At 47.0% G+C, this 20,977-nt stretch overlaps 1 protein-coding gene across 2 annotated transcripts in view; it reads right to left on the bottom strand.

Moving 5' to 3' along the window:
* Positions 1–20,977, bottom strand: part of SF3B1 (splicing factor 3b subunit 1) — a 457,301-nt gene that overhangs the window by 390,542 nt on the left and 45,782 nt on the right. For both annotated transcript variants that reach the window (XM_069225830.1, XM_069225831.1), the window contains 3 exons: positions 19,376–19,616; positions 9,319–9,531; positions 8,754–8,875 (listed from right to left, as the gene is read on the bottom strand). In XM_069225830.1, coding sequence (XP_069081931.1) covers positions 8,754–8,875; positions 9,319–9,531; positions 19,376–19,616 — 576 coding nt within the window. The remainder of the gene's footprint in view (positions 1–8,753; positions 8,876–9,318; positions 9,532–19,375; positions 19,617–20,977) is intronic.

The raw sequence follows: 20,977 nt of genomic DNA, 5'->3' as shown, positions 1-20,977 counted from the left end.
CCTCCAAATATGAAGCTCAACTTGGGTTCACCCACCATGGACTTCCTGAGTATCCCCTGAACCAGAAGCGGATGCCAAGACACCAATGGTGTTCCTATGTGCCAGAGAATCTCAAGTGGCTGTTTCTTTCCCATAGGATAACATTAGGGCACCTGATGCTGAAAAGAACCTCTGCATCCAGACACCCCAGTGCCTCTCGAAGTGACCTATTGGTATTCCCTCCAACCTTCCTCCATACTTACCTCAACTCCACAAGATGGGTGCTCTAAGTCGCTGCTAGGTACCAATATGCAGTTGATGGAGCAGATAAGTTAATTAAGAAATTTCTAATGATTAATGTGTGTTTATTAATGTGAAAAATGCATAGAGAAATGAATTTATTTAAAATAATGAGCGTGCTCGGAAATGTGCCCTCTGGGAGTGGTCACTATGGGGGTGATTCTGACCCCGGCGCTCAAGGACCGCCGGGGCCAGGGTCGGCGGGAGCACCGGCAACAGGCTGGCGGTGCCCCGCAGGGCATTCTGACCGCAGCGGTTTGGCCGCGGTCAGAACAGGAAAACCGGCGGTCTCCCGCCGGTTTTCTGCTGCCCTCATGAATCCTCCATGGCGGCGCAGCTTGCTGCGCCGCCATGGGGATTCAGACACCCCATACCGCCATCCTGTTCCTGGCGGTTCGCCCGCCAGGAACAGGATGGCGGTATGGGGTGTCGTGGGGCCCCTGCAGTGCCCATGCCAATGGCATGGGCACTGCAGGGGCCCCCCGTAAGAGGGTCCCACAAAGAATTTCAGTGTCTGCTTAGCAGACACTGAAATTCGCGACGGGTGCAACTGCACCCGTCGCACCTTCCCACTCCGCCAGCTCCATTCGGAGCCGGCTTCCTCGTGGGAAGGGGGTTTCCCGCTGGGCTGGCGGGCGGCCTTCTGGCGGTCGCCCGCCAGCCCAGCGGGAAACACAGAATAACCGCAGCGGTCTTCTGACCGCGGTGCGGTATTCTGGAGGGGGGAACTCTGGCGGGCGGCCTCCGCCGCCCGCCAGAGTTAGAATGACCCCCTATGTGTACTAACAGATGCAAAATAATCGAAAAATGTAAAAGATATGTATCTTAATTCATATTCTTAAATTATCTGGACTAAAGGCCTGTTTTCACTGGGCCTCGCTTGTTCTGAACATGAAGAAATTGAGTGTCTTGCACAGGACTGGTAACCGTGAATGGCAACCTTGAACCACTCACGAGTTCAAGCTGCTCAGCTAGAACATTCTGCAAATGTACTAACGGACAGGAGATGATGAAGACAATTTGATACAATTATATGTGGTGTAGGCTAAATGTACTTTCCCGGGACTTGAACAATAGATGCACTGACTAAAGACTCGTATGCAACAATTTTGTTACCAGAAGAGCTGGACGATGTTCTCATCGCAAGAAGGACCACTCAGTTTTATGGGACATAGGATATATGCAAAATTAAAGATTTGGTAAACAAAAACTATAGGTTAGAGTCATAACTTCTGATGACCTGACCAATTAGCAATTAGTGGGATGGACTGGGAGACCATAATAAAAAGCCATGACAAGGGGTGCGAAATCAGAACTGCGAGGAGAAAGTTGATGATGTCAGGAGACGGTATCCGAGGTGCTGATTGGGCTTATACTCTGTCAGCCTGATCTGTAGCCGACTTTTGATGACCTGAAGACGAAGACTGACTTGTTGCTGATCCATCCTGGATAGGTAGCTATCAAAATGTGACTGGATAATTTTGCGCCTTTTCTTCTAGGTAGCAACGGCGCTGTTTTATAGTAAATTCTCTCTTAGGTAGATTTTTCCAAATTAATGTTTTCACTAAATTATTTTCGCATGAAGACCCACATGCTAATGCTAATCTTGGGTAGCTAGGCTGACAGGGGTGACGTTGACGGTGACAAATGACTGTCGAGTTAATTCGCTTAATTGCATTGTTAATGCTGACAATCGACTTGATTTGCATTGTTACTTATGATTGATTTAGAAAAGTGGTTTTCATTGATGAACTAATAAAGTTGATTAATAAAGATATAGTTAACAATTGATTAGAATTGTAATCAATAGGGAATAAAAGTTAACAACCTTTTCCATGAGTGATGGTTGTTTCTGATTAGTATGGTTTCCTTTGTGGTTTCTTAAGTGTTTGATCCTGATATATTGATGTTGATTATTGGTTCAGTGATCACTGCATGACCAGGATAAGTACTCTCCCGTTTCAGATTATCTTGGCATCAGAATTTATATAGAAGTATGGGTTATTTTTATAAAATGGTGTCGGACTTCTTCATTAAGTGTGACTAACAACCTATGTGTGCGCAATACATGCTTAGCACTACCATCTGATATGTCTAACTGGCTGCCCACACTACCACAAAAGTGAGCATTTGGGGTGTCATTTGTGCCTCTGTAATTCCTCTGGGGTTTGCTTGGACTCTTTACTCTTTTTGGTCCACTATATAAAGAGCCAGCTTCATACAGCTTCTAGCAAGGAATGTTTGTGTATCCACAGAATCTGCTATATGTAATAATTTAACAAAGCATGCCCTTTTTAACCCCGATTAGAGAAGGAGGTGCAGTAATGTGCTCAAACAAATGCAGGGCGAGTGTCATTGGGCCCTAGTAGTTACCAGTTGTCACAATTTTTAACCCAATTTGTTTTGGGCTTCTGTTGAAATAGAAACCTCCAAACACAGCTCACTTATATGTTGTAAGGAAATGCCTCCTTGGCATGGTTACCCCCTGACTTTTTGCCTTTGCTGATGCTATGTTTTGAATTGAAAGTGTGCTGAGGCCTGCTAACCAGGCCCCAGCACCAGTGTTCTTTCCCTAACCTGTACTTTTGTATCCACAATTGGCACACCCTGGCATCCAGATAAGTCCCTTGTAACTGGTACCCCTGGTACCAAGGGCCCTGATGCCAGGGAAGGTCTCTAAGGGCTGCAGCATATCTTATGCCACCCTGGGGACCCCTCACTCAGCACAGACACACTGCTTGCCAGCTTGTGTGTGCTGGTGAGGACAAAACGAGTAAGTCGACATGGCACTCCTCTCAGGGTGCCATGCCAACCTCACACTGCCTATGCAGTATAGATAAGTCACCCCTCAAGCAGGCCTTACAGCCCTAAGGCAGGGTGCACTATACCATAGGTGAGGGCACCAGTGCATGAGCACTGTGCCCCTACAGTGTCTAAGCCAAACCTTAGACATTGTAAGTGCAGGGTAGCCATAAGAGTATATGGTCTGGCAGTCTGTCAAACAAACTCCACAGCACCATAATGGCTACACTGAAAACTGGGAAGTTTGGTATCAAACTTCTCAGCACAATAAATGCACACTGATGCCAGTGTACATTTTATTGTAAAATACACCCCAGAGGGCACCTTAGAGGTGTCCTCTGAAACTTTAATCAACTACCTGTGTAGGCTGACTGGTTCTAGCAGCCTGCCACACTCGAGACATGTTGCTGGCCCCATGGGGAGAGTGCCTTTGTCACTCTGAGGCCAGTAACAAAACCTGCACTGGGTGGAGATGCTAACACCTCCCCCAGGCAGGAGCTTTAACATCTGGCGGTGAGCCTCAAAGGCTCACCCCCTTTGTTCCAGCACCGCAGGGCACTCCAGCTAGTGGAGTTGCCTGCCCCCTCCGGCCACGGCCCCACATTTGGCAGCAAGGCCAGAGGAAATAATGAGAATAACAAGGAGGAGTCACTGGCCAGTCAGGACAGCCCCTAACGTGTCCTGAGCTGAAGTGACTAACTTTTAGAAATCCTCCATCTTGCAGATGGAGGATTCCCCCAATAGGATTAGGGATGTGACCCCCTCCCCTTGGGAGGAGGCACAAAGAGGGTGTACCCACCCTCAGGGCTAGTAGCCATTGGCTACTAACCCCCCAGACCTAAACACGCCCTTAAATTTAGTATTTAAGGGCTCCCCTGAACCTAAGAATTTAGATTCCTGCAACTTACAAGAAGAAGAGGACTGCTGAGCTGAAAGACCCCTGCAGAAGAAGACACCAACTGCTTTGGCCCCAGTCCTACCGGTCTGTCTCCTGCCTTCTAAAGAAACCTGCTCCAGTGACGCTTTCCCCAGGACCAGCGACCTCTGAATCCTCAGAGGACTGCCCTGCTTCAAGAAAGACTAGAAACTCCCGAGGACAGCGGCCCTGTTCCAAAAAGACTGCAACTTTGTTTCAAGGAGCAGATTTAAAGACCCCTGCAACTCCCCGCAAGAAGCGTGAGACTTGCAACACTGCACCCGGCGACCCCGACTCGACTGGTGGAGAACCAACACCTCAGGGAGGACCCTCCGGCGACTCCGAGACCGTGAGTAACCAAAGTTGTGCCCCCTGAGCCCCCACAGCGACTCCTGCAGAGGGAATCCCGAGGCTCCCCCTGACCGCGACTGCCTGAACTCCATTTCCCGACGGCTGGAAAAGACCCTGCACCCGCAGCCCCCAGCACCTAAAGGAACGGAACTCCTGTGCAGGAGTGACCCCCAGGAGGCCCTGTCCCTTTCCCAGGTGGTGGCTACCCCGAGGAGCCCCCCCCTTGCCTGCCTGCACCGCTGAAGAGATCCCTTGGTCTCTCATTGAAAACCATTGAAAACCCAAAGCGGGTTTGCACACTGCACCCGGCCGCCCCCGCGCTGCTGAGGGTGTACTTTTTGTGCTGACTTGTGTCCCCCCCCCCGGTGCCCTACAAAACCCCCCTGGTCTGCCCTCCGAAGACGCGGGTACTTACCTACAGGCAGACTGGAACCGGGGCACCCCCTTCTCTCCATTGAAGCCTATGCGTTTTGGGCACCTCTTTGACCTCTGCACCTAACCGGCCCGGAGTGGCTGGTGTGGTAACTTTGGGGTTGCTCTGAACCTCCAACGGTGGGCTACCTTGGACCCAAACCTGAGACTTGTAAGTGATTTACTTACCTGACAAAACTAACAAAAACTTACCTCCCCCAGGAACTGTGAAAATTGCACTAAGTGTCCACTTTTAAAACAGCTATTTGTGTTTTATATGAAAAGTATATATGCTACTGTAATTATTCAAAGTTCCTAAAGTACTTACCTGCAATACCTTTCAAATGAGATATTACATGTAGAATTTGAACCTGTGGTTCTTAAAATAAACTAAGAAAAGAGATTTTTCTATATAAAAACCTATTGGCTGGATTTGTCTCTGAGTGTGTGTTCCTCATTTATTGCCTGTGTGTATGTACAACAAATGCTTAACACTACTCCTTTGATAAGCCTACTGCTCGACCACACTACCACAAAATAGAGCATTAGTATTATCTCTTTTTGCCACCATCTTACCTCTAAGGGGAACCCTTGGACTCTGTGCATGCTATTCCTTACTTTGAAATAGCACATACAGAGCCAACTTCCTACACAGTAGCATATATACTTTTCACATAAAACACAAATAGCTGTTTTAAAAGTGGACAGTGCAATTTTCACAGTTCCTGGGGGAGGTAAAGTATTGTTAGTTCTTGCAGGTAAGTAACCCACCTACAGGGTTCAGATTTGGGTCCAAGGTAGCCCACCGTTGGGGGTTCAGAGCAACCCCAAAGTTACCACACCAGCAGCTCAGGGCCGGTCAGGTGCAGAGGTCAAAGAGGTGCCCAAAACACATAGGCTTCAATGGAGAGAAGGGGGTGCCCCGGTTCCAGTCTGCCAGCAGGTAAGTACCCGCGTCTTCGGAGGGAAGACCAGGGGGGTTTTGTAGGGCACCGGGGGGGACACAAGTCCACACAAAAAGTACACCCTCAGCAGCGCGAGGGCGGCCGGGTGCAGTGTGCAAACACGCGTCAGGTTTGTAATGGTTTTCAATGGGAGACCAAGGGGTCTCTTCAGCGGTGCAGGCAGGCAGGGGGGGGGGGGGGCTCCTCGGGGTAGCCACCACCTGGGCAAGGGAGAGGGCCTCCTGGGGGTCACTCCTGCACTGGAGTTCAGATCCTTCAGGTGCTGGGGGCTGCGGGTGCATGGTCTTTTCGAGCCGTCGGGATTTTAGAGTCAGGCAGTCGCGGTCAGGGGGAGCCTCGGGATTCCCTCTGCAGGCGTCGCTGTGGGGATTCAGGGGGGACAACTTTGGTTACTCACGGTCTTGGAGTCGCCGGAGGGTCCTCCCTGAGGTGTTGGTTCTCCACCAGTCGAGTCGGGGTCGCCGGGTGCAGTGTTGCAAGTCTCACGCTTCTTTCGGGGATTTGCAAGGGTCTTTAAATTTGCTGCTCTGTAACAAAGTTGCAGTCTTTTTGGAACAGGGCCGCTGTCCTCGGGAGTTTCTAGTCTTTCTTGAAGCAGGGCAGTCCTCAGATGATTCAGAGGTCGCTGGTCCCTTGGAAAAGCGTCGCTGGAGCAGGTTTCTTTGGAAGGCAGGAGACAGGCCGGTAGGTCTGGGGCCAAAGCAGTTGGTGTCTTCTTCTCTTCCTCTGCAGGGGTCTTTCAGCTCAGCAGTCCTCTTCTTCTTGTAAGTTGCAGGAATCTAAATTCTTAGGTTCAGGGGAGCCCTTAAATACTAAATTTAAGGGCGTGTTTAGGTCTGGGGGGTTAGTAGCCAATGGCTACTAGCCCTGAGGGTGGGTACACCCTCTTTGTGCCTCCTCCCAAGGGGAGGGGGACACATTCCTATCCCTATAGGGGGAATCCTCCATCTGCAAGATGGAGGATTTCTAAAAGTTAGAGTCACTTCAGCTCAGGACACCTTAGGGGCTGTCCTGACTGGCCAGTGACTCCTCCTTGTTATTCTCATTATTTCTCCTGGACTTGCCGCCAAAAGTGGGGGCTGTGTCCAGGGGGCGGGCATCTCCACTAGCTGGAGTGCCCTGGGGCATTGTAACACGAAGCTTGAGCCTTTGAAGCTCACTGCTAGGTGATTCAGTTCCTGCAGAGGGGAGGTGTGAAGCACCTCCACCCAGAGCAGGCTTTGTTTCTGTCCTCAGAGGGCACAAAGGCTCTCACTGCATGAGGTCAGAAACTCGTCTCTCAGCAGCAGGCTGGCACAGACCAGTCAGTCCTGCACTGAACAATTGGGTAAATACAGGGGGCATCTCTAAGATGCTCTCTGTGTGCATTTTTTAATAAATCCAACACTGGCATCAGTGTGGGTTTATTATTCTGAGAAGTTTGATACCAAACTTCCCAGTATTCAGTGTAGCCATTATGGAGCTGTGGAGTTCGTTTTTGACAGACTCCCAGACCATATACTCTTATGGCTACCCTGCACTTACAATGTTTAAGGTTTTGCTTAGACACTGTAGGTGCATAGTGCTCATGCACCTATGCCCTCACCTGTGGTATAGTGCACCCTGCCTTAGGGCTGTAAGGCCTACTAGAGGGGTGACTTACCTATGCCACAGGCAGTGGGAGGTTGGCATGGCACCCTGAGGGGAGTGCCATGTCGATTTAGTCATTTTCTCCCCACCAGCACACACAAGCTGGCAAGCAGTGTGTCTGTGCTTAGTGAGGGGTCCCTAGGGTGGCATAAGACATGCTGCAGCCCTTAGAGACCTTCCCTGGCATCAGGGCCCTTTGTACCAGGGGTACCAGTTACAAGGGACTTACCTGGGTGCCAGGGTTGTGCCAATTGTGGAGACAATGGTACATTTTAGGTGAAAGAACACTGGGGCTGGGGCCTGGTTAGCAGGGTCCCAGCACACTTCTCAGTCAAGTCAGCATCAGTATCAGGCAAAAAGTGGGGGGTAACTGCAACAGGGAGCCATTTCTTTACATACTGTAATTATTCAAAGTTCCTAAAGTACTTACCTGCAATACCTTTCAAATGAGATATTACATGTAGAATTTGAACCTGTGGTTCTTAAAATAAACTAAGAAAATATATTTTTCTATACAAAAACCTATTGGCTGGAATTGTTTCTGAGTGTGTGTTCCTCATTTATTGCCTGTGTGCATGTACAACAAATGCTTAACACTACTCCTTTGATAAGCCTACTGCTCGACCACACTACCACAAAATAGAGCATTAGTAGTATCTCTTTTTGCCACTATCTTACCTCTAAGGGGAACCCTTGGACTCTGTGCATGCTATTCCTCACTTTGAAATAGCACATACAGAGCCAACTTCCTACATATGTGATGTGAAAAATGTTTCATTTTACTCTTCATGCAGCTACCTTACATACTTGACAATTAGGCTGACAGCAAGAGGTATTTAAAAAAACTGCAGTAGAATTTTAGGTAGCTGTAGTAGTACAAAGCAGACTACATGATAAATGAGTTGTAATGTGGTGTGGTATAAAATTAAAAAGATCTACACCAGAGAATTTCTGAGCCAAAGCCAGCAGATTAGTCTGGATATGTTTGTCTCCTAAACGAATCAGGTGGTACTGAATTAAAATCACAGACCCAAAAGCAGACAATGTAATATGCAGAGCCTTGGAGACTGATGCTCTCTAGAAAATAGCCTTTGTGCACTGCTGCTTACTGTTTGACATTTTTAATAAAACCCTTTGTGAGACAGAATGTTTTATCATTTCCTGGCTTTATTGTTTTTATATAAAAAGTAATTAGTGTTTTTTTCACTGGTAGGCATTTTGTTATTATATTACCCTTGTACTCTGGGGACTTGTCCAATTACTTCATAATTTCACCAGGCATTGTCTTTAAATAAAACCAGTATGCTTTCCTGTATCCATCATAGATAGAAGTGACATTTTACCCAGTACAACCTGCTTATTCAAATCCCTACATATAGCTATCCATGATCTATAATTACCTTATAACCCTCTGGAAACATGGCATCCAGTTCTTCATCCGAAAGTGGGCGATTTCTTTCATCAATCTCTCTCTCCCATCTCCAAGCCTGTAGCTGCTCGGGAGTCATGCTCATCATGTGGCCTGTGCGTTAAGGAACAGTACGAAAATGAGTTTAAAACTGTTAAAAGTGTGATTTGTGACCAATCTTGAGAAGAAAAAAGCCAAAGCAGACGAGACTAGAAAACAGATTTCGCAGGTGCAGACTACAACACTGAAACACACACCTTCTTCTAAAGGATAAAAAAAAAAAAAAAAAACCACTGGACCTGAAGCTGTATTGTAAAACAGTTTTTCATCCCAACTGCGAGATCCTCACTTAACGACTGACATTTTTAAACTTTTGTTTGGTTTTAAAACAATCAATCAATAATAAAAATATTCTAAGGTAATATACCTAGTTGATATGGTTAACAGTTTAGTCTGGCTAAAACAAATAGTAAACATCAGGTTAACTAAATACACGGAGTCAGAATCTTTTTAAGACTATTGATTGAGAATATCTGGGTTTACAGCATTCTACTGACCTGGTGTAGGAGTTGCCATGTTCATGGCTGGTGTTCCAATTGGTGTTTTGCCTGGTGTCAAAACTGGAGTGCTGCCACCCATTTGGCTAGCTGGTGTTTCATCCCAACGAGATTTTCTTTTACTTGCACCAGGAGTTGGAGTTTCTCCAATAGATTCCCCTCCTCGATCTGTGCGGGGAGTCTCAGCCCAACCACTTCCATGTCCAGGTGTATCTAAAATAAAAAATGATTTACTTTTTACTAAATACAACCAAAAAGCCCATGAGAAGGAAAAAAAAAAAATCATAGCACATCAAAGAAAAACATCTTAATGATAAGAGTGAGAAACTAAGGAAGACCGTAAAAACAGCCACAAACAAAGGAAGCAATCCATTATGTTCCATATTATGGTATTAACTGTAAAAATGCTGCAGATTTTGGTTTTACTTTCAATAAAAAAAAACAGCCAAAGAAATAGAATGCTAGTTAATGCCATACCTGTACTAATTTATAGACACCTAAATCCTCTTTGTTAGAAACAACTCAACATGTTCCTCTCAGCAAAGGGACTCCACTCCAATTTCTTCTACTGGGTTAGTAGAAATGTTTCTCAGATTGTGTATTTTTATATCTTGTCCCTCTCAAGTGTGCAACATGTGCAATCAAGTCTGTGGAAGTAGCACACGGGCCTAGTTTCACTGAAAGTCGGTGCCTGAATCCTTTCGGTAATGCGTGATCTGTCAGAGGACCATATCCACAAGGAAATACCATTTTCAAATTTAAAGGTTTGGTTTGGACAAAGGGTGCAAAGTCGTTGCTACAAACCAACAGATCATCACACTCCCATTGCATTATGACGTACTTTTTGCTGCTTCATCAACCCTTTTATCCTCATACATCAAACAACAAATTTGAGGGAGACCTGGTCACAAACTTGACATCAGTATTTTATGCAGTTGTTCAATTAAGACCTTAATTTCTACTGGGCTGTAGCCTTCCTTTCAAACTAGGTCCAAGTTTGGTGAAAGCTTGCAGAGATGCCCTGAGGTTGCGACTAGCAAAAAAACAAACATCTGCTCACCAAGAAGTTGAAATGTGTCTGCCAAGAGGAGATCAGATATGCGGTACAAACTGCAAAAACCTAGACAGCGAGTCACATGGTCACTACGAACCGGCTGCCCAGAATGAAGAAAGTAGCCTTTGGTCCCCTGAGTTACTGCATCATGTCACTTATTGGATGATAGAGGCCCTTATCCTAACATGTTTCATGCCTGTCCCATGCATTTCTCTCCCATTCGTCGGCCCCAGTGGGATAAGGAGGCTGACAACCAACACCCTCACCTAGTGTGACATCTGGTTGCACTGAACGGAGGAAGTCACACAGATTCCAAAGATATTTCCAATTATATCTAGCCTTCGTGGGTGAGGAAATATTGTGGGTGAAGCCAGAAATGTCAAAACAAGCACTGACGGGTCCAGACTTGTATGGGCGTGCCACCACACCAGAAAATATGGACTGTGACCAGTAAATCCTGGGGGTAAAAAAAGGAATGTAAAAGAAAAACATGTGAGATTCAATAGCCCAACAATTCAATAACCCTTGAAAATCATACCAGCCAGGTCTGTAATTAACTGTGGACTGCCCCTCATCCCCTATTCACCTCCCCACTCCGTAACACCCCCACCTCCCTGAAGAACCCAAGACTTGTTGGATGGGATAGTAGCTACATCTTAAAAAAAAAAAAAAAATGTTTTACCACTCGGCAGTCAAGCCTAAAGAGGATACAATGGCTATTCAAATTGAGTACTCCAGTACAATGGCCCTGGATATTAGTGTTACATGGCTATACCCAAAAACAATACTGCCTAGTAACTACTCACTGCCTTAAAACTCTTCAAAAGAGAAATTTTCTGGAACCGTGTTTTCGTAATGTTTAAGCATACCATGAACTTCTGTTCCCTTAAAGTGTCTTTTCGAAGAGAATGCACATGGAAACTGAATATTAACAAATCGCTTTTCTGCATGGCCATTTCTCAACAAATCTGCAGTGCAGTACAAAAGCTCCTAATGACAGCCTTAAATTTAACATATAGTGCCACTGACAAGACACCAGATTGTGGACTGATTTAGTAAAAGCAATCTTGGACCGCAATATGAACAAAAGAGCCGATATTAAATGAAAACCCATACATTTCTCAACATGAGCATTAATTTCAAGCACCCTACTGCATTAGTTTACAAAGTGCTTCAGTTATGGAGTGCCTCTTCATTTGGGTTAAGCAGTATGATATGCAGCACGTTTATGTTCACTTTGAGTGGATAATCTATAGAAGGTCCACTTATCCAGATAAAAAGAAAAAACAGCTAATATAAACATCTTGCAGTCTGCCAAGTACTAATGTGCAGATTAGAAAGCTGTACATATTTATAAATAACACTAATATCTAAATTTAAAAAATCAGTCGAGAGGAAATGAGTTTGAAGCTTTAATTTTCAAGATTATGGGAAGGCTGAATAATTGCTAATGTTGATAAGTCACATTTGTGGAGTAGCACTGACAATGCTCAAGATGTTTAAAAATATATATATAAAGTTTATCCATTAGCCCTCCATTAAACAGGTCCTCCAGGAATAATAGATTTGGTAGCTATGATGCACTACTTTGGTTTACAGTAAACATGGTTGAAGGAAGCTGGCCCGAGAAAAATCGTTCAGGTAAGTATGTTGTTAAATAGGAATTCTTAACTCTTTAGAAAGTGGACACTGTGCAATTGTATCCTACGGAAGGAAAAACAAGTTGTTCAACAAGGTAGGGTACAGCGACTTACAAGACCAATCTACAAGAATTAAGATGAGTAGTGGGCAAGGTACAAGGCAGCATCAGTCGTACACCATCAGCAGCGTGGGGGTGGCCGGGTGCAGTGTGCAAAACCGCATTGGGCACCCAATGCTTTTCAATAGTCACACAGCACTTACACACATGAAAGAACCACACAGTGTTATAAAAATAAAAGGTACTTTATTATGGTAACACAAAAACTATACAGGCAATACCCCAACTGGAGGTAAGTAAACAAACTATTATATACACATTGGCAATCAGGAATTACCATAGAAAGCCATAAGCTTTGGTAAAAGCAATAACAAATAGTGAGGGCCCTAGGGGAGGGCCAAACCATATACTTAAAAAGTGGAATGTGAAAGGCAGCCCTCACCCAAGGAAGTGGAATCAGTAGAGGCGAGCTGAAGGAACTAGGAACCCCCAAGAGGTGAGTACGAGGGTGCCCCTCAATAATCAGGAGAGAAGAGATACGTACCTGGTTTTCCCCCAAACTAACAGGGGGACTTTGGAAAGGGACTGTGCAAGACCCAGACAAGACTGGAAGAAACCAAAGGTGGATCCTGACAGAAGAGGACCTGCAAAAGAAATGGGACCAAGTCCAGTTTGAGTTGCAGTGTCCGGCTGCAGCAAAAGCCACTACCCACCCTCTTGTGGATGTAGGACCAGGTCGACAGTGGATGAAGAAAGTCAGCAGTGCAGCACAGGAGTAGAAGAGGAGTTGCAGAAGTGTTGCAAGTGATGTCCCAAGTTGGCGGTCGTAATGCAGTCAGTTAGTGGTGTTGGAAAACCACCAACAAGGCTTGGGAAATGCAAGAGTCATAGAAGAATGCTTTGCAAGTCTGAAGAGGACAAGCAAGGTCCAGGGCGACTCGACTCAAGGAGAGGAGTCCGAGGTGACCCTCAGCAGCTGGGAGAGTCACAAAAAGATACAGGAGTCGCAGTGAGACCCATTCAGCACATCTGAAGAGGAGTCCTGCGTCGCTGGAGCAGCAGGCAGGAAGGAGATTGTGCTTTGCAGGAAAAAGTGCTGGGGACCTGGGCTACACAGACCCTGAAGATCCCTTGGAGGAGGAACAAACAAGACTTTGTAGCTGCAAGAGTAGCTGTGCACAGGGGTACTGCCCTCCAAGGAGAGGCAAGGGCGTACCGTCTCCCAAGTTGGAAAGCTGGTAGAGAGGACCAAGTCGGCCACGCCAGACCACCACCAGTGATACAGGATCCATGCAGTTCCGAAGGAGAGAGGATCCACAAAGCCGGTCATTGTTACAGTTGGTGCCTGCAGATGCAGGGGAGTGACTCCTTCACTCCAACCAGGGAAATTTTGCAGTTGCTGGAAGGAACCGGAGAAACAATGTTGCAGATTGTCAGTGCCTGGAGGGTCCAGTTGCAGTCCTGGTGCCCAGAAGATGAAGTAAATGATGCAGAGTAGTCCTGTTGGAATCGTACAGATCGAATCTGATGACCCACCTGAGAGGGAGACCCTAAATAACCCAGGAAAGGGGATTGGTCACCTAGGAGGGTGACCACCTATGAGGAGGAGGCTGTGACGTCACCTGCCTGACCTGGCCACTCAGATGCTCCCAGGGACCTCTGCCCACCTTGGATTCCGGATGACAGAATCAAGGGGCCACCTGAAGGAGCTCTGGGTACCACCCCTGGAACGTCCAGTTACATGCCAGAGAAGAGACTGGGAGTCCCTGGACTGGTGTGAACCGGTTTATGCAAGGAGGGCACCAAATGTGCCCTTCAAAGAATACCAGTGGCTTAGGGACGCTACCCCTCACAAGCCATGTAACACCTGCCTGGAAAAACCCCATAAGACTAGTAGGAGCAATGCTGCTTCTAGGCAGCCGCCAGATAGCATGTAATCATACAACTAACACAGGCAACAGTATTGGATTCCGACATGTTTGATACCAAACTGTAAAGAAATGGCTCCCTGTTGCAGTTACCCCCCACTTTTTGCCTGATACTGATGCTGACTTGACTGAGAAGAGTGCTGGGACCCTGCTAACCAGGCCCCAGCACCAGTGTTCCTTCACCTAAAATGTACCATTGTATCCACAATTGGCACACCCTGGCATCCAGATAAGTCCCTTGTAACTGGTACTTCTAGTACCAAGGGCCCTGATGCCAAGGAAGGTCTCTAAGGGCTGCAGCATGTCTTATGCCACCCTGGAGACCTCTCCCTCAGCACAGACACACTGCTTACCAGCTTGTGTGTGCTAGTGAGGACAAAACGAGTAAGTCGACATGGCACTCCCCTCAGGGTGCCATGCCAGCCTCTCACTGCCTATGCAGTATAGGTAAGACACCCCTCTAGCAGGCCTTACAGCCCTAAGGCAGAGTGCACTATACCATAGGTGAGGGTACCAGTGCATGAGCATGGTACCCCTACAGTGTCTAAACAAAACCTTAGACATTGTAAGTGCAGGGTAGCCATAAGAGTATATGGTCTGGGAGTCTGTCAAACACGAACTCCACAACACCATAATGGCTACACTGAAAACTGGGAAGTTTGGTATCAAACTTCTCAACACAATAAATGCACACTGATGCCAGTGTACATTTTATTGTAAAATACACCACAGAGGGCACCTTAGAGGTGCCCCCTGAAACTTAACCGACTGTCTGTGTAGGCTGACTAGTTCCAGCAGCCTGCCACACCAGAGACATGTTGCTGGCCCCATGGGGAGAGTGCCTTTGTCACTCTGAGGCCAGTAACAAAGCCTGCACTGGGTGGAGATGCTAACACCTCCCCCAGGCAGGAGCTGTGACACCTGGCGGTGAGCCTCAAAGGCTCACCCCTTTGTCACAGCCCAGCAGGGCACTCCAGCTTAGTGGAGTTGCCCGCCCCCTCCGGCCACGGCCCCCCACTTTTGGCGGCAAGGCTGGAGGGAACAAAGAAAGAAACAAGGAGGAGTCACTGGCCAGTCAGGACAGCCCCTAAGGTGTCCTGAGCTGAGGTGACTCTGACTTTTAGAAATCCTCCATCTTGCAGATGGAGGATTCCCCCAATAGGGTTAGGATTGTGACCCCCTCCCCTTGGGAGGAGGCACAAAGAGGGTGTACCCACCCTCAGGGCTAGTAGCCATTGGCTACTAACCCCCCAGACCTAAACACGCCCTTAAATTTAGTATTTAAGGGCTACCCTGAACCCTAGAAAATTAGATTCCTGCAACTACAAGAAGAAGGACTGCCTAGCTGAAAACCCCTGCAGCGGAAGACCAGAAGACGACAACTGCCTTGGCTCCAGAAACTCACCGGCCTGTCTCCTGCCTTCCAAAGATCCTGCTCCAGCGACGCCTTCCAAAGGGACCAGCGACCTCGACATCCTCTGAGGACTGCCCCTGCTTTGAAAAGACAAGAAACTCCCGAGGACAGCGGACCTGCTCCAAGAAAGGCTGCAACTTTGTTTCCAGCAGCCTTGAAAGAACCCTGCAAGCTCCCCGCAAGAAGCGTGAGACTTGCAACACTGCACCCGGCGACCCCGACTCGGCTGGTGGAGATCCAACACCTCAGGAGGGACCCCAGGACTACTCTGATACTGTGAGTACCAAAACCTGTCCCCCCTGAGCCCCCACAGCGCCGCCTGCAGAGGGAATCCCGAGGCTTCCCCTGACCGCGACTCTTTGAATCCAAAGTCCCGACGCCTGGGAGAGACCCTGCACCCGCAGCCCCCAGGACCTGAAGGGACCGGACTTTCACTGGAGAAGTGACCCCCAGGAGTCCCTCTCCCCTTGCCCAAGTAGAGGTTTCCCCGAGGAACCCCCCCTTGCCTGCCTGCAGCGCTGAAGAGATCCCGAGATCTCTCATAGACTAACATTGCGAACCCGACGCTTGTTTCTACACTGCACCCGGCCGCCCCCGCGCTGCTGAGGGTGAAATTTCTGTGTGGGCTTGTGTCCCCCCCGGTGCCCTACAAAACCCCCCTGGTCTGCCCTCGAAGACGCGGGTACTTACCTGCAAGCAGACCGGAACCGGGCACCCCCTTCTCTCCATTCTAGCCTATGCGTTTTGGGCACCACTTTGAACTCTGCACCTGACCGGCCCTGAGCTGCTGGTGTGGTGACTTTGGGGTTGCTCTGAACCCCCAACGGTGGGCTACCTTGGACCAAGAACTGAACCCTGTAAGTGTCTTACTTACCTGGTAAAACTAACAAAAACTTACCTCCCCAGGAACTGTGAAAATTGCACTGTGTCCACTTTTAAAACAGCTATTTGTCAATAACTTGTAAAGTATACATGCAATTTTTATGATTTAAAGTTCCTAAAGTACTTACCTGCAATACCTTTCGAATGAGATATTACATGTAGAATTTGAACCTGTGGTTCTTAAAATAAACTAAGAAAAGATATTTTTCTATACAAAAACCTATTGGCTGGATTTGTCTCTGAGTGTGTGTACCTCATTTATTGTCTATGTGTATGTACAACAAATGCTTAACACTACTCTTGGATAAGCCTACTGCTCGACCACACTACCACAAAATAGAGCATTAGTATTATCTATTTTTTACCACTATTTTACCTCTAAGGGGAACCCTTGGACTCTGTGCATGCTATTCCTTACTTTGAAATAGCACATACAGAGCCAACTTCCTACACAAACACTCCCAGGTTCGGAGTTACCATTATGAGACTGGACACAGGAAGTGACCTGTGTCCAGTACACGGGTAAAACTGTTTACCCGCACTTAAGATGCACAGTGAAAGGGAACTGGGAGTTTGTGGGTTGCACCTCTGCTCATGCAGGAGTGCCCTCACACACAGGTACCTTCAAACTTCCATCTGGGCTAAGAGGGCCTACCCATAGGGGTGACTTACAGTGACCTGTAGTAAAAGGGTGCATGCACTTTTTCACGCAGGTTGCAGTGGAAGGCCTGAAGACACATTTTGCGTGGGCTCCCATGGGTGGCACAATACATGCTGTAGCCCATGGGGAAACCCATGTGCTCCAATGCCCTGGGTACCCACGTACCATATACCAGGGACTTATATGGGGGCACCAGTACGCCAATTGTGGGGTGTGAAAAGTCCTAAGCAAACAGATTTAGAGGGAGAGAGCACAGTCATTGGGTCCTGATTAGCAGAATCACAGTGAATACAGGTGGGGGGGGGGGGGGGGGGGAGATAGAGAACAAACGAGAGACAGAGACAGAGAAAAAAAAAAGTCACTGGGTCCTGATTAGCAGAATCAGAGTGAATCCGAGAAAGAGAGAGAAAGAGAGAGAGTGAGAGAGAAAGAGAGAAAGAGAGACGAAAGAGAGAGAAAGAGAGAGAAAGAGAGAGAAAAGAGAGAGAGAGAGAGAGAGAGAGAGAAGAGAGAAAGAGAGAGAAAGAGAGAGAAAGAGAGAGAAAGAGAGAGAAAGAGAGAGAAAGAGAGAGAAAGAGAGAGAAAGAGAAGAGAAAGAGAGAGAAAGAGAGTGAAAGAGAGTGAAAGAGAAAGTGTTGTGTCTCTCTCTCTTTTTTTATAAGGCGTAAACATGCCAAAAGAGGGTACTTGCCTAACCACTTCAGCTCGGGTAGGAGACAGTGGGTGTTGTGGTGACTTTAGGTGTCGGGTTTTGGCGGTTCCGGAGCTTCAGAGTCCCTTCTTTGGAGTTTGCTGGGGGACAGGTCCCCTGTTCACGGAAGGCCTTGAGTTTTTTTTTCCAATGGGCAGGCAGTCCTCTCGGGTTTCTGGAGGCACAGCTGCAGGATGAGTCAACTCACGTGCAGATTTCGACGAGGGATGCAGACAGGCCGGCAGGGTTGGTACGAGGTCAGCCCCTTTTCTCCTCTTCTGCTTTCATGGCTCTTCTGTGTCCTTGGTCTTCTTAATGTCATCAGGATCTGCTTCTCTGGAGCCAAGTGCTCCCCTAAATTCTGAATTTAGGGGCACAACGGGTGTGTAGGGTAGTAGTCAATCGGCTACTCCTCCTATATGACCACTCCCTGTGGGAAGTGGGCATAATCCTGTCCAGAATTCCTAGGTATACCATCACTGAAATGTGGTGATCACTTGCAGTAGTCCACCTTAGGGGGGGGGTACTAGCCTGTAGGTGGCACGCGTATCTGACTGCCTAATTTTCCTGCCTGCCCAGGTGCCAAGAGGGCTCTGGTCTGGGGGGGGGGGGTTGGCTTCCTCTCCTGTGAGGGGAGCCAGATTTGCATTCAAAGTCAGCAGTCTTTTGAGGCTTGACACCTTAGGAAGGCTAATCTGCAGGTCATCCTGTGGGAGGGGGTGTTACACCCTTTTCCCGGATAGGCTTTTGATTAGGCCTCCTGAGAGCAGAAGGCTCTCACCCTATGGGGCAAAAACCGTGTCTCAGGTGGCAGAAATCCGTAAGCAATCACACCAGAGGCTTGTAGGGTGTCAGGGGGCACATCCCAGGTGCCCTTCGGCTAAATGTTTAGATAAATCCAACACTGGCATCACTGTGGGTTCACCAATACGAGATGTTTGATAAACATTCCTATCTTCAGTGAAGGCCATCATATAGCAGTGTCCAGCACATGCCTTTAAAATGGCTTCCTTAGCCACTTATTATGCCTGATAATTGACAAAGACATAGGGCATATCTGCTCCTGCAGATATGCCCTCACATGTAATATAATGCACCCTGCCTTAGGGCTGTAAGGCCTACTGTAGGGGTGACGTTACATATATTGCATGCAATGTTCGGGAACACGACACACAAACTGTGTGCCAGGTCATGTTTCCACTTTTGTGTGCACCAAGGCACGCAGCCTGTATGTTCTTAGCAAGGGGTCCTTTAGGGTGGCACAATTCATGCTGCAGCCCTTCGAGACCCACCTTAGGCCCTAGGTACCAGGGGTTCCATTCACTAGGGACTCGCAGAGGATGCTAAAGGATTTGCCAATTAGGGGAAACAATTCTAAAGTTTAGGGAAAGAGATCTGGCACTGGGGACATGGTTAGCAGGAGCCCAGTGTACTTTCAGTCGAAATCACCACAGATACCAAAATAAAAAATGGGGGGTAACCATGTCAAAAAGAGGCACTTTTTCTACAACTGTCAGTTTCTATTTGCATAATATTCAATGACCACAAATTAATCTAACACCGTTTTTAAAAGTACGTTTCAAAATGTTGTCAGTTTTCCACTTTTCCATGCTTAGCAGACTACATTACAGCAGCAAGACTAAAACTAGGAAGTTCACAGTGTAACACTTTCGCATTGCAAGAATAGGAATATGTGTATGTGCAACAAAAACTAATGTAGAAACATACCTCTTTCAGTTTTAGGAGTTTCATCCCAGCGGTTTTTCCGTGCACTTGAAGAAGCCCCACCATGACCAGGAGTAGCATGGCCAGGTGTGTCACCACGGCCAGGGGTTGCAGCACCTGCTGGTGTATGGCTGGGTGTCGGATCCCAGATTTTGGAGCCTGGTGTTGCACCAGGAGTTTCACTACCCTTTGCACGACCAGGAGTTTCATCCCACCGTAGGGAAGAAGGGGTATGTCCAGGAGTCTTAAAAAAAAAAAAAAAAAACTCAATTACATTTGTCCTTTGCTATTTCAATTTTCTTCACTTTTTGTTTTACAAAAATTCCTCTGGATCACACGGTGCAGGTACAGCGCATTTGTGAAGGGATACAAGACTGTTGGGGTGGGGGGGTTGTGTTACACTCATGTAACTATTATAACGTGTTGCTTGAGGTAAAGTGCTCCTAAAGTGTACCACAAAGCATTACATACAATTACACTGAAAGTGCTCTAGGATACAAATCAACGCCAACTGAAGGACAATAATCTTTCCAAACCCATGCAACATCTAATGGGTTATGCTGTTTGCTTTAAAACAGAGACCTAAAAAAGCAGAGATTTAACCAATATTGCCCATAAGGATGTTATTGCGAAAAAGTTGCATATAAATATAAAATATATGGGCTTGCTCCAATCTTCAGATTGCCACTACCTGTTGAGTTCACTGTGCCTTTGTCTACTCACTTAACGTGTGAAGCGGCGACTGCCTTTATAGCTCCTTCAACTTCCTAGAGTGCCTGGAAAGTCAAGTGCCCAATAGGAGTCCACTGTTACTAGTGCTTCTGAGACGTGGTAATCTGTACTTGTGTATTAGTATTATCACTGCTGATTTGCCGCACCACCACCCCTCTCCCCCCCCCCCTCCATTAAAGCTCAGCCCCTACCTGTGTGCCACAAATGGTCTTTCAATTAACAAAAATGTAGTTCATATCTTTGACAATTACTCCAACCAATAACACTACTTTTGCTGATTATGATCAGCCAGACCTCTACTTCATACTGCAAAAGCTCTATAAGGACAGAAGACTCTATAAATATGCACCATCATGAGACTTCAAGAAGAGTTAATATTTTGGATACACATTTACTGGCCCTTCAGTGCAAAGATTTTGTACATCAGTTGGACTTAAAAGAATGTTTTCCTCTCCACCCTAGGTATTGGGGTCTAGCACTGACCCCAATTCTAGACCCTACGTGAACCCTCTGATACCGTTCTGAAAACGAGCCATATTTAGGTGACGTATGAAAAAAGATTAAATATACTAGTTTGAAGTTACTACTAGTTGAGGCTGTGGGGCACTTGGTGCCCAGAAACCTTAAAAGGTTGACAACCAGCTATTTTCAGTTCACATGGCACTCAAGTTAGCTACCAAATAGTGGCCACTTTATCCAATGCCTAATCAATTGCTAAACCTTAAAAGAACTTGTACAGTACCACTCCTACAGCTTGGGTGAGGCATTTTTGGACTGAATTTATTGGAACAGTTTTGCTGTAAACTTAGCTAAAAAGGACTCTAACACACAGTTGCCAAAGCCTGCACCAAGTTTACTATTCAAAAGCTAGAA

Source organism: Pleurodeles waltl, chromosome 3_1 (genome assembly GCF_031143425.1).
Source record: "Pleurodeles waltl isolate 20211129_DDA chromosome 3_1, aPleWal1.hap1.20221129, whole genome shotgun sequence".
NCBI classification, from domain to species: Eukaryota; Metazoa; Chordata; class Amphibia; order Caudata; family Salamandridae; genus Pleurodeles; species Pleurodeles waltl.
This window is presented reverse-complemented; position numbering and strand designations above follow the sequence as displayed.